Here is a 15,181-nt window from a genome sequence, read left to right on the forward strand (position 1 = left end):
ATCCCACATCAATAACATCACTTGGTCCACATATATTCACTGATGCAACATTAACCATTAACCAACCACCTCTTTCTGTGAATGACATTGCTACCATGGACATGCAAATGCACACAAATAGTGACAATCTGCAGACAAGGAACACAGAAATGATGGCCCTCAAAGAATAGAATAACACTGATGTTTCTCCACACAGCCTCCTCGGTCAGTGTGCAGTGAGAGCTGTCCTCCAGGTACCCGCACGGTCAGAAAGAAGGGGGAACCTGAGTGTTGTTTTGACTGTGTCCTTTGTTCTGAGGGAAAGATCAGCAATACAACTGGTGAGTGTAAATTTTTAAACACCGCAGTTCAGAGGTGTTATATAAACATGTATCTCATCACCCTCTTTTCTCAGACTCCATGGAGTGCACCAGTTGTCCAGAAGAATTCTGGTCCAGCCCCCAGCGTGACCACTGTGTTCATAAGAAAACAGAGTTCCTCTCCTACCATGAGCCTCTGGGTATCTGCTTGACAACCACCTCACTGTTGGGCACATGTGTCTGTGCTGTTGTTCTGGGCATCTTCATCCATCATCACAGCACACCTATAGTTCGTGCCAACAATTCAGAACTCAGTTTTCTTCTCTTGGTGTCGCTTAAGTTCTGTTTCCTCTGCTCGTTGCTCTTCATTGGACGACCCAGATTATGGACTTGTCAACTAAGACATGCAGCATTTGGCATCAGCTTTGTGCTTTGTATCTCATGTATCCTGGTCAAAACCATGGTGGTCCTGGCTGTGTTCAGGGCCTCCAAACCAGGAGGTGAGTCCAGTCTGAAGTGGTTTGGTGCTGTGCAGCAGAGAGGGACAGTTCTGGTTCTGACTTCTGTTCAAGCAGCAATCTGCACTGTTTGGCTTGTCTCTGCTTCACCAGTGCCTCATAAAAACACCCAGTATCATAGTGACAAGATAGTTTATGAGTGTGCAGTTGGGTCCACAGTTGGTTTTGCAGTTTTACTTGGTTATATTGGTTTACTGGCTGTCCTCAGTTGTGTGTTAGCTTTTCTAGGAAGGAATCTTCCAGACAGTTTCAATGAGGCCAAACTCATCACTTTCAGCATGTTGATCTTCTGTGCAGTGTGGGTGGCCTTTGTCCCTGCTTACATCAGCTCACCAGGCAAATATGCAGATGCAGTGGAGGTTTTTGCCATCCTGGCCTCCAGTTTTGGCCTCTTGGTGGCGCTGTTTGGACCCAAATGTTATATAATCCTGTTGAGACCAGAGAGAAACACAAAGAAGGCCATCATAGGTCGAGATACAGAGTCATAAAAACTACCTATGACAAAAGTAATCCATATTATTTTTATCATACATAAACACAGATACAGAATTTTTTTTTTTTAATAAGACATGTTCTTGGTTTGAGTTGTGAGGCCTCATGCAAGTTTTTCTATCATTCTGTAAATAAAGTAATTTTTCTCATTCATCTGTTTTTTGCCAGTCCAGTTAAACATGTAAAATAGTAGAACTCCAGATAAAACTAAAATTGTTTCTTTATTTAAATGTGGAAAATCTAAGAATTTGTACTACAATGTATTTCTTGTACAACTGAAGTGTACTCCAGTTGAGGACCAATGATGAAACACCAAAGTCAACATTTGGGGAATCTACCTGGAGTATTAACCAATATATAATATGACATATAATTATCAATAAATTGCCAACAGTACCGTGCCTCACACGAGCCACTATTATGTTCTGGAAACCAATGTGATTGGTCATGAATTTTTAATTAGTAATTCATTAATTAATTATGGAATCATTAATTATAAAAAAATTGAGTCAACCTCTGGACACCGCTCCTCAAATAGAGAACATGTTGAAGATGTTGTGACTGTTAGAGAACTGGTGTGGCTAACAGTCACAACATCTAGTTACGCTAAATCTAATCGAAAAGTAGTAGCATGCTAATGCAAAACAAATATGTGCTTGGAGTTTAACTATCTCTTTCCGTCATTTATTTGACCTCCACGGTCATATAACCCCAACTATGCCCTACTACAACCGGCCGGTGGCTGTCACTCACCTGCGCACCTCCGTCTCTCCCTCCGCCGTGATCTCCATGACCTCCGGGAGGAACAGGGATTTGCACAATGCTGCCATCTTCCTGGTGTTTTGTCCCGCTCTTTTCGTCACTTTGGAACGGCGGAGTTTAAATACAGAAGCAGAGCTGCTCAGAAAAGTGTCGCTCGGACCTCCAGTCCTCTTCCGCCCTGCCTGTGTGAGGCGTGAATCAAAACAGTAACATGATAAATCAGCGATGCGCACCATCGGGTCATGCTCAACCCATATCCAAAGTTTTAGGGCAATCTGACAAACGGTCAGCGAGATATGCCTGTCACAGAAACACACACACAGACGCAACTTGCTTTATAAATAGATTCCAAATTCTTTTGTTGTGTTGTGTCGTGCAGTAGAATGTACTATACATATATACATATTTATATACATATGTATACATGTATATACACATATATACACATATATCTCCAATAATGCATGGGTTATGGGACATAACCCATATGGGGTTTATGGGACACTGTGGGCGCCTCATAGCCGGTGTCCTGCTTACAATTTAAGCAGTGGGATGTGGGTTGTCAAAAATGTCAACCCACATCCCACACAGAAAATCAGTGATTGAAGCTCACAGAGACACAGGTCTCTACAGGTCTACTGCTGCCCTCGTGTGGTCACTTTGTGTCACTGAAGTCAATCTGAATAAATAAATTAATATAAGACATTTGAACTTAGTGATGGAGGCAGCAGTGGATCAACAACTCCTGTAAAGTCCTGTGTGCTGTGATGTTAAAATCACTGATTTTCTCTATGGGCTTTGGTGTGGGAAAGTGAGTGGTTTACAAATAAACTACTTACTTCACCTTTAAGACATAAACTAAAAAAGACCTGACTCATCAACAAAACATTAACAGATCTCCTCGTGACATCCACTTTGGAAACTGGAGCTTGAACAGCGGCTCACCATCAGAGTTTGTTTCCTGTGGACGGTCTGTATTTTCATTGAAGTGCATGACTGCCATGTATGGTCTTAGGAGTCAAACGAATAAAATGCTAAATAAGATTAAGAACACTGTACATATTTCGAAAAACATTCAGACAATGGTGATTTATTTTCGAATGAACAGCTTCATTCGTAACAACTTGAAGAATGCAGGACTCCGTTGTCCTTTTATCACATTTTTGTATTTAACAGGTCAACATTAGAGTGCACTGCAAGTGTCAGTGGTTTGTTTTAAATGAATGATTTACACTCATTTAGCTGCATAACTGTGCAGAGGCAGACTGACAGGAGAAGTAGACTGGCTCTTTCTGTAGAAACTAGGAGACTTTTGACCATAAAAACAAGTTGATGTTTGTAAGTAGACATCCGTAACTCATATTTTTAGTGAATAAAGGCAATTATACCTGCCCTTTAAGAGCCGACCCAGAGAAAAATCCAGGCTGTGGCAGATTGGCCTGCACCGACCACCGGGAAGCAGTTAAAGATAAATACAATTAACCTCATCTCGCATTCTTCTATTTCAAGTGGGTAAGCTTGCACAGTCAAATAGAACTTGACAATAATAAATACAAGAGAAAAACTAATGTGATGCAAATCAAAAATATTTTATTTGTGGTTGTAAAAATAGCATAAAACATAGTGCAATCTCATGACTGTCAGTGCATCCATTGCTTAGTCCGGTACCTTTTACCCTATACATGCTTCCTTCAGGGATTATTAGAAAGTGCAAACATACATTTCCATACTTATGCAAATGACACACAGCTATTATCGACGAGGCCATATGAAACTTACAGCAGCAGCTTTGGGGAAGTACAGTAGAGAGCAGTGAGAATGCAGATGAGGCAAAATGAATGGACTGTAAAAACATGTTACACAATATATTCACTGCCAACTTTAAAGAGAGAAAAAGGGTGTCAGCTAACCAAAGCTGAAACTATAAGTTATCTATCCAAGAAAATAAAATGCCACTGCTCTCTGCTTTCAGCTATGTCAAATTGTCAAATGCATTTCTAATATAGACCTTTATTTTTTTTTTCTCCTTGAAAAGAAGAGGCATTTTAGTTTTGGTGATGGATGGCATAACAGGCCTAAACACGAATTCAAACCGCATTGGCAATATATTGGCAGTACCATTGTAGTCAGTGAACATGTTTTTGTAATAGCTGATTAATAGTTTATGACCGATTATAAAAAATTCTTTACATACAGTTTTAATACTTTTCATTTTGTATTTTGCATGAGACACACTTTCATCGATTGAGATTGATTTATTAGGATAAAGTGTTTTCCCCGCTTTTATCCAGCACTGTGTATCGCTGTGTCATTCAATGCCTTTATCCTTCAGTAGTTTTCTCACAGTCTCCAGGTAGTCCAGGTCTGGATAGTCATCACTGAGGAAACACAATAACGCGATGACTTTGACTTAAATTAGTTACATTTTTCATTAATTTCACACATTTTTACCTTCATCCATTCACACATCCAAGATGGGCAGCTGGTGTTTTGCCAGTGCTTTAAGGACTGTTTTCATGTCTATTTTTTAAATTCCTGCTGCATCTTTGCTAGTACTGGGGCAAAGTCAGATACAGATTGATTGACAGGAAAATGGGTGAGAAAGAATTCTTTACTCCATTGAATTGCATTGCAAAGCAAGTACTGTATCTATTGCCATCTCCTGAGTTTATTAGAGTGAAATTATTAAAATAAGAGTTAATAAGAGTATGTTAATGAGTTTAGAATAGAAGTGTTAAAGTTAAAATATATATTTTTTATTCTTAATTATTAATAGGTCAATAAAAATTATCAATAATTATCTATATCGATCAATATGAAGTAGTTATATCTTGATATGCTTTTCAGCCATATCTCCCTGCCCTATAATACAGGGGCAACATTTATACCTCAACAAAAGTCCATCATCATTATTTGGCTTTGACTGTGATCAAGCACTGGGTCCCAGTGGTCGCAACAGTCAATTGAGCAGAGGTTTTCGGAGAGTCATAATGTACGACTAATGTACTTCCATTAGCTCCGCCCACCCAGAAGTCGGCCATTTCGGAAAAACTAAAAATGACTAGAGAGGGGGAACTGCTGCACTCCCTGAGTTGCGCGGGGCGAGGGCCCCTTCATGACAATCAGTAGAATCAATTGCAGAGCATTTAATATTGTAGACTTGGGTTCCTCAGAAGGACTGTAAGATTTTAAGCAGAGTTTTGGGCACTTTGAAGAAGTTGCAATCTTTACTCACATTTCGCTCCCTCCACCTGGATGTATTTTTAAGGGAATGGAAGCTGTGACCTTGTCCTTTCCGTCTTTTCCGGTGGCTACAGTGAACAAGAGCTCTTGTTCAAAGGCCTTGTCAAGCTGCTTGAGAACTCCCCTACCCTTGTGATTGTCAGGCAGGTAAGATTTGACTTGCAGCCCAGCATACGTTTGGCCAGGGTGAGGATGATTCTCCTGCAGGAAGAGAAGTCAAGGTTTAGTACTAGTGACTGGAACAACAGTTCTTTTCGGTGTGCTGAATCTTTAGAATCAGTTTACTAAAAAGATTTGCTTTAAAGTATTCGTTCACCAAATAGTTCCATTCCAGGGTTTCCCCCAGAAAACCTGCTAAGCCCAGTGGTAGGGCCTCTTAGGAAGCCCACTGTGTTTTAAAACTGTGTTTTTTTGTAAAAAAAAAATATATATATATATACAGTATATGTTAAAAGTTGACAGGAAATTTGAAATTATGACTATTATGTGCAAGACATTTAACAATACTTAAACCCCAACTATAGAGTCTTACAAAGACACTCTTGAAATGTCAACAAGTTGCAGCTGAGCTGCAGCATTGCTGAGTCTCTACACGTTTAAGTTTGTGCTTACTGGGAACGTATGTTAAAACAAGGCAATCAGAGATGGCTAATTCACCTGTAGTAGTATTGAAAGTAATTCAAAACAGACTATTAGTTAGTTACTTACTCCCTGTATTCCATCTGGAAATATGAAGTTGATCTGTATGCTGTTGCAATTGGAAAATCCTGGCAGGCCTCTGTGTAGGATTTCCAAGGTCATCTGGCCCTCGGGTTGGCAGCCATTTAGTCTGTGGTTAATTCCATTCACCCCATCATTAGCTGCACAAAGAGTAGGCCAACTAGAGTTCAGTTATCCAGAGCTATCAAGACAGGGCAACTGTGAATAGTGTATTGTGAAAGACCTTGTTGTGTCAATGATGGAGGACCTTGTCCATTCAGGTAGCGGTTACAGTGGAGCTTCTCACTGCTCTGGCCAGCGCCCATACTGAGCAACAGCAGACAAAGACACAGAGAGGGGACACATTATATATTATCTACAAAAATCAACATAGTAAACTTAGCACATAAATAAGGACATTTGTGTTTGTCAATTATTTATTTGTTGTAATAATTCTTCTTGGTAATAAATCCTTTTAAATTGTGACACATTTGAAAAGAAAAAAATGTGTTGGTCGGCACAAGGGCCTTTCTGCATGGAGTTTGCATGTTCTCCCTGTATGTTCGTGGGTTTTCTCCATATGTGGCCCTGCGATGGACTGGCAAACTGTCCAGGGTGTGACCCTGCCTATCCCCCTATGTCAGCTGAGATTGGCACAGCGGAGCCGGAGCCAAAGTGAGGAGGTACAAACCAGTAGTACCTGCAACAATCACGGGAATGTGAGATCTCTGGGGAATAAAATGTGACGAGCTCTGCGCACTTGTGAGGAACAGCTGGGTGTTCAGGGAGAGCAGCCTCATGTGTTTCACCGAGACATGGCTGCACTCACACTTCACCGTTCGCAGCTTGGCAGTACCGGGCTTTGGGAATGCGCGCATACTACCTCCCCAAGAAAAACACCTCCGTGATTGTCCACTCTGCTGTGTTCAGATTACAGACACAGCATCCCGCTGCGTTTACCACCATTTACTGGGGATTTTAACCACACCAACCTGGACCAATGATATTGGTGGAAGGTTCTAGGTTCTAGGTGGAAGGTTCTCTCTATATAATATTATAGAGAGAAGGATCAGACAGACACATATTTCTAATATCAAATCAAACTAGTGAGAACCTTGAGTTTTAGCCGTCTCTGCCAGCAAAAGTAGTTATTATCATTGTGACAAGGTTTACAAACACCTATTTTTCATATTAATCTTAATTTATATCTGATCAACGAGACTTATCTAAAGGTTGTGAAGTGACAGGTCATTCTGAACCTGTCTTTCTCCTCTATTTAAGATGAGTGGTGCCCCGTTCTTAATTTATAAGGAAATAAATAATTAATTGATAATTACAAATGATTAATAATTACAAGATATTATACATTTCCTCACCAATTGTATGGATAACCCCAACATTGTTATGCCATCAGTGTCATATTCCAAGCATTTTTAGCATACTTAACTTTCAAAATGTTTCCTCTTTTTGACACAAAACAAATCATTTCCTCTGGGCTGTGCAGGAATGTTGCCAGGCGATGAGAACAAAACATAGCTGTGTTGAGAGATACTTGTTTGACCCTGATGTGGATGTAATGGACATTTGTGGCCAGCCATAGCAAAACTGGGAACAATTCTGCCGAGGGACATTTTGAGTTATTTACAGATTCTGGAAGTGTGATTTCTTAGCTCCAACAATGTCCAACACATGTAAATCAGATAATATTTGAAGAAGATGTGGTCATTTGAATGTAGGCACTCCTCAAACTGCTTTAGGGAGAATTTTAGCCTCAAAGATTTACACCTTCTGGGAGCCAAGAGACAGAATCATCACATTTACATAGAACAACCCCCTCCTGGTCTAACCTGTCAGTGAAACCACACCTCTCTGTATGAGCACAGATACTATTGTTGTGAGCTACAGTGCTACACAGAACAATACGTATACAATACATTTAAAAAATGGGCATAACAACCTCTTATGGTTTGAAATGAAATAACTTGAATAACTAAAAAATATATAGGAAGGTGGGGGGTGGGTTATTCTGTTATCATTTCATGTCCGTACACTCGCGTAGTCATATTTCCATCATCTGTTTTTGTTGCAGCTAATAGATATACTTTATATACTTAAGAGAGAAGGATCCAACATAGACACATATTTCTAATATCAAACTAGTGAAAACTCACTTGTATGCCTTGCCACTGCAGGCATGAATTAAATACATTGAAATAAATGTTTTGAATTTGAATTGAACTTTGAATTGAAATTGAAATACATACTCTGATTTCTCCAGAATCTTCTGATATTGAGTGGAATCCATGCGACCCCCAACTTTAACACGATTTTTCCACCATGAATAACGCCCCTTGTTTTGCCCAAATAACTCTATTTTAGTTTCATCAGTCCACAGCACCTTATTCCAAAATGAAGCTGGCTTGTCCAACTATGGTATAGCATATATCAAGCTGTTTGTGGTGGGTGCAGAGAAAAGGCTTTTTCAACATTACTCTTCCATACAGCATCTCCTTGTGTAAAGTGCGCTGAATAGTTGAACGATGCACACTGACACCATCTGCAGCAAGATGATGTTGTAGGTCTTTGGAGCTGGTCTGTGGGTTGACTGTGACTGTTCTCACCATCCTTCACCTCTGCTTATCTGAGATTTTTCTTTTTCTGCCACTTAATTAGAACTGTGCTTGTGATCTTCCAATTTCTCACAATGTTCCTCACAGTTGAAACTGAGAGCTTAAATCTCTGAGATAGCTTTCTGTATCCTTCCCCTAAACCATGATGTTAAACAATCATTGTTTTCAGGTCATTTGAGAGTTGTTTTGAGGCTCCCATGTTGCCACTCTTCAGAGAAAAGGCATGATTGGATTCACCTGTGTATGGAGGTCAAGGGTCACTGAGGTTACCAAACCAATTTTGAGTTCCAATATTTAGTGCTAAAGGTATTGAAATCAATACAATTACAAGGGTGCCTAAATGTATGCACTAATTGTGTTTAAATAATTCTTGCACACTTTCTGTAAATCATATACACTTTATTGTACTTCTCAAATATCACTGTGTTTGTCTCCTATATGATATATTTAACTGAAATTACTGATAGAAACTATATATATTTAGAATGCCTGTGAAAAACACTCATCAGTTGATAGTCATTTCACTTGACTTTCTTTGCTAAATGTAGTTTCCTCATCATGTGTATGTGCTAGATATCCCAAGCATGCTTACTTCCATTTACCAAATAAAGTTGTTTAGATAATCTAGATAAACCTGTCTGACTGAGAGTTCCTGGAGTCATAATCCTGACTCCAACAACTTAATGAGTTGCAATGTAGTACCCAGTCCTCAGTAATGTCAGTACTCAGTTATCATTACTGACATACTGACTTGTGCTTGGACTAGTAAACCACCAATGCAAATTCCTACATGTATAAAAACAGAATTTCCCGTTCAGTATATATATATATATACACACACACACATAGAATTATATAATGTTATATTAACATGGAAATAATGGACTGTTTTCAACGCGCTAAGAGTAGCTGACAGTTGACAACGTTATAAGATAATAATTGAATATAATGATAATGATTGAATATAATATGCTTTTCTTATAGGGAGAGAGTCTGTCTTGATTGATTTCCTGTGTCTGTGGTGTGTACTTCTTTAAAATGAACATACAATTTTAACCCAAATAATTAAACTTGGTTCGCTGGAATTTTAATACACTTATATGAATGGCAAAAAATGATCAAAATAATCTGCATGTTGCTTTTCCAAACATTCAGACTTGTAAGTCAGTAGTCATTTAGAATTAAAATGTAGTTATTGCAGGAGGTTTTTTGTTACTACAACAAATAACAAACAGCTTTGGCTGATTCTACGACTAGAGAGAAATAGAGAGAAATGTTTCAGCTTCTTACCTTAGAGTCCAGTGATCAGCAGTGAAGTGTTGTGACTGTCAGCAGTAACTGTTGCAACGCTGTTCCTCAAACTGTAGTAATGGCTCAGGTTTCCTTCTGTGTCCTGCTGGTACTGTCCTGTTTTTAGGATGTTTGTTCAGATGATGACAAGAGAAGCAGAGCAAAAGACGGAAAGACAGAGACGGGAGGGAGGGAGATGGTGGGTGTGTCATGTTTACTTAGTCATTATGGTTTACTGCTGTATCGTGTTCAACAGGTGTAGCAGCTTTGACCAGGTATGTTTTTTTGTGTGATTGTAGTTTGTGTGCGTATGTGTAGTCCATTGCTGAGGAACTGTTTGGAGCAATTTGTGATTCACAGCAAGAGGGAGGTAGACTGAGAAAGACAGAGAGCAGTATGCAAGTATGTGAAGGCATGGCAGGTGAGTAAGAACATTAAACCAAACAATAAGGAAGTATTTAAAGTCTTTGGACACTTTGGTGTAATGCTCACTGCCCATTCATTTACCATGGTTAACAGTGAAAGGTTTTCTGTTTCAACCATTGAAAACTAAATAATACACAACATTATTTCAAGAAAAATACACAAGGGGCTCCATGCATTCTTCACCATTTTTGGTGTATTTCTGTAGCAGCATTACAGTGCCATATTCAGGCTAGGCATATATGTGCATCTCAATAAATTAGAATATCGCGGGAAAAGTTAATTTATTTATTATCAGCATCTTCAAAATGCTTGTCAGGAGAAGGAAGCATGAAGTGCTCTAAAATGTCTTGGTAAACAGTTGCAGTGACATTGTTTAAAAAAAAAAAAAAAAAAAAAACACAGTGGACCAACACCAGCAGATGACATTGCACCCCAAACCATCACAGGCTGCGGTTCTCTCGGTTGGTTGTGCATCTTTTTCGCTTCCACACAACTTTCTGTTCACATGCTTGGATACAGCACTCTGTGAACAGCCAGCTTCTTTGGCCCTCATTGTGAAGGGTGTTAATGATTGTCTTCTGGATAACTGTCAGATCAGCAATCTTCCCCATGATTGTGTAGCCTTGTGAACCAAACTGAGAGACCATTTTTAAGGCTCAGGAAACCTTTGCAGGTGTTTTGAGTTGATTAGCTGATTGGCATGTGACACCATAAAGTTACAATAGTGAACTTTTTCATCTGCATCATCACCATCATATTTTATTTGTAAAGCCCACAGTTGTAATGGGATCGGCAGTTCATTTGAGTGTACTGAATCACTAGAATCCATTCATTAAAATGATTTGTTCAAAAGATTCATTCACCGAATCGTTCAGTGCTTAGCAGGAGCCCAGTGCCCTGCTACGTGACTCACGTCCTCCCTGAGTGCAGTACGTTAGCGCCACGGGTCAGTGAGTGAGTGACAGCGCGAACGAGATCCTGGACGGACAGACGTGCAGTAGATGTTGCCCAAAACATAAAATACTCAATTACAAAGAAAAGAAAGTAAAAAGTCTTTAAATGCCAGGATCCATCTGGATCACTGGGTTTGTCGCAGCCTGTAGCGAAGGCTGTTGTGGTCAGAGACTTGGGGATGACGGAATCAGTTAGTTATGTGCTATATGTAGTTTTATGGGCTACATGTCCTGTGGGGGCTCCTTTAGGGAGGTTTCCTACTGAGATGTCATTGCAAATCGCCCATTGTTTTTTAAGGGGGACTGGGATGTGGCTGGTCACTGCACATTTCAGTAAAAACAGCTCTCAGTCTCCAAGTGTTGGGGGCCCCCTATCAGCTCGGGGCCCCAAGCAGTTGCCTGCCTTGCCTGTTCACAAGCCGCGCCTCTGTCAGTGCAGTTGTTCCATCCGTCTTGTCCCTCATTCACCACCTTGAGAAGCTGAAGCCTCAAGTTCGTTTCCTGAGCCGCCTGGTCAGAATTCTCCAGGTATCCCTGAACAAAAGATTTCTTGGGATCTTCATTAATGTGAAAATGGCCAGGACTCAAGATGGGATCACTGCCCCCTTCTCAGACCCAGTCTACCTCAAAGCAGCCGCCTTAGATCCAGCCTTTTCTCTGCTGTAGGTGGAGCCTCATCAAGGCAGAGGTGGAAAAAACGAGTTAGTAAATAAAGGTAAGTAAAGTAAAGTAAAGGTAAATACTATTGACTTCAATGCAACTTTTTCCCTCATAAGCTGATCTGACAGCATCAATAATTGCAATTTTCAGTCTAACACTCTATCACAAACATCAATGGTAATAAGGGCTATTTTGTTTCTGCTGCCGTTGTTAAATGTTTTTCCAGAATTGATCCTGCAAGATGGGCTGTTTGCTGCATACCATAAGAGGCAGAAGAAGGATGTTGGGACCACTCCAGCACTACAACTAAGTCACGACCTAGACATAGGTCGTGACTTAGCTACCTCACACACACACACACACACACACACACACACACACACACACACACACACACACACACACACACACACACACACACACACACACACCAGTCTCTCTATGGATGCATGCCAACTAACTTGTGACTTGCAAAACAATGACTTGGTCCCACCTCTATAAATTACACATAAAATACAGTACAATAAGGTAATAATAACAATAAACATAATAATAAAGTTGATAAATAAAATAAATAAAAATCACAATATATTTTGTGACCCTCGGGATACATTGTCAGTCCAGTACATTGAATTAGGATGTTCAACACATGCAATAGAATGTACGCCTTTATTTAGATAAATCAGTAAAAATTATCCATTCATTCACCCTGTAAAACCCAAATTTAGATATTAAAGTAATATTTGAACTTTCATATGTTGTTGTAGGAGGACTTTGATGCAGAAATCAAAGTTTTCTTTGAAAAAAAATGTTTATGTAGGTTTGTAGAGAAATGTAATTTTGCAGTGTTGGGCGTTTGTTGGGAGCAGAATTTCTGTCTTTGTTCTCACTTTGTCTGAACAACAACTGAGAACAACTAAGGGTTTCTTGCAGGGTTGATTGTTTACTTAGCTCCATAAATGTATATGACATTAATAATAATCACATATTAGTCATAGTTTTATGAAATCATTTATTAAAAATAAATAAATGAACAGGATAAAACTCTAGCGTTTTCTAGCAACTTCTTCATTCCTTTTTTTCTTTTCATGACTGACTTTCATTGGTAGTGAAAGTCCTAAAAACAGTTATTGTCCTCTTCTTGCTGCAAAGGCAAGAGTGCTAACCACTACACCAACCGTGGGCCCATTGTAATAACAACCAAAAGAAATATAAAATACATTTTATTTACTTGAATCTGATGAATTCAGTCCAATGAAACAAAGAGATTTTATTCAAAGGAAATCTTGAGAGGTAGAACATGTACATGTGCTAAAAAAACCAGATCAAATATAACAGATTCTTTTTTTTTGGATGGCTATATGTAACACTGTAATTTTACAACAGTGGGTCTTAGAGTCTAAACGTGCTGTGTGTATTAAGATATTTTTTACATGGTTAAGGGCTTGAGATCGTTCAGCCTTCATTTCAGCAGTGAAAGATCACACGTTTAAAGTCTGAATAAAAACTATTAAGAATAATTTGAACCCCTTCAAATTAATGATTATAGTCTCTCAATTTACAACAGTAACGGCATTCGTCCCATTTTTATATAAAAATAACCGTAAAGCGGAACTTTTCCATTGTTCCACTCTCGCACGGACATTTTATAGTGTAGCACACGGTGGGTACACATGTTGCGACGACTTCCGTCGCCGCACAACAACAGTGAAGTGTGACCAGAGTTTGGTGCTCTTACGGGGGAATAGAGGAATAAACATGGAGGTTCTGGCCGGAGAGTTTGGTGACATGACTCACCAGGAGCTGGCGGCTCCTGTCAACACTGTAACGGTGAGTTTACCAGGAAAAAGTTAAAGTTTCCCGAGCCACGAAAAGCTAACGTGGTGGTGGCAGCAGCAGCAGCAACACAGAGAAACACAGACTGTGTGTTGTAGACGCCTACACGTGTCACATGTCGGTTTGGTTTGTATTCCTGGATTTATATAACTGTTATATAACTGATTTATGTCTTTGCGTGGAGACGTTTTGTGAGCTCATTCTTTATCAGCCACTGCTGCAGAAAATGTGTCAACAAAGCAACTTCCGGTAGATGTAAAAACAGACTGTAATGTTGTGTTTTCTCTTTGACAGGAAAAATGGAAACTTCTGCCAGCTTTCCTAAAGGTAATGGAACACACTTAAACCTTAAGAGCTAAACGATATATAAGAATGTGTGTATATGTGTATATTTGTATGTATATACACTACTCACAATAAGTTAGGGATATTGTTATTTACATGAGCGGTTTTCCTATTTGGTCTGAATTTTAATGAAATAAGTAAAAGTTCTCTTTGATATTACTAATAATGAATGGGAAGAAACACCATTTTCATTAGTTTAATATTTATTACCCCAAAAATTTAGACAATAACAAGGATAGCCCCAAATAACGAAAATTGACAATGTCAGTAGCGGGTGTTTCCACCATTTGCCGCAATGATAGCTTGACAGTGACGTCTCATGCTCCTCACTTGCCTCATGATGCTGTTCTGAGGCAATGCGTTCCACTCTTCCACAAGTGCTACACGCAGTTCTGCGAGGTCACGTGAGGGTGGGGTACGATCATCCACTCTGCTTCAGCTGGTTCTATGGCGTGCTCTATGGGGTTCAGGTCAGGGGACATTGCTGGCCATACCATATGAGGCACTCCGACTGCCTGAAGTCGAGCTGTGACAATTCTGGCACGATGTGGTGGAGCATTATCATCCATGAACAGAAAGTTGGGGGTGTGCTGGCGGAATTGGGGGATGATGAAGGGTTCTATGATGTCTCTGAGGTAAGAACGTGCAGTGACTGAGCCATCTTCAAAAACCAAATCTGTTTTGCGATGACTGGTGATGCCTGCCCAGACTGTTGCACCTCCTCCATCAAAGCGAAACCTGGGGAACATGTTGACCTTGGCGTATCTCTCACCTCGCCTTCTCCAGCAATGCTGACGACAATCATTTCTGTACAAAATGACCCAACACTCCTCAGTGAACAGGACAGTAGACCACTGCTGATTGTCCAGGTCACATGGTCTTGTGCCCACTGCAAACGTTCACGGCGGTGTCTTGGTGTCAGTGGAGTCTCCTGCAACAGTCGTCTGGCATTCAAGCCAAAGCGACGAAGTCAGTTGCAAATTGTTTGTCTGGAAACCTTAGTACCCCTCACATCCCGATAACGGGCC

At 39.9% G+C, this 15,181-nt stretch overlaps 1 protein-coding gene across 1 annotated transcript; it reads left to right on the forward strand.

The window, feature by feature from the left end:
* Positions 1-95: 95 nt before the first annotated feature.
* On the forward strand, positions 96-1,305 carry LOC310931141 (vomeronasal type-2 receptor 26-like; the record flags this gene model as incomplete). The annotated part of the gene is made up of 3 exons (XM_083894251.1): positions 96-120; positions 210-320; positions 395-1,305. The coding sequence occupies 3 exons, from the start codon at positions 96-98 to the stop codon at positions 1,303-1,305; spliced, it is 1,047 nt and encodes a 348-aa protein (XP_083750377.1).
* Between the last annotated feature and the right edge of the window lie 13,876 nt (positions 1,306-15,181).

The sequence above is a fragment of the Microchirus variegatus genome, assembly GCF_963457635.1.
Source record: "Microchirus variegatus genome assembly, chromosome: 8".
NCBI classification, from domain to species: domain Eukaryota; kingdom Metazoa; phylum Chordata; class Actinopteri; order Pleuronectiformes; family Soleidae; genus Microchirus; species Microchirus variegatus.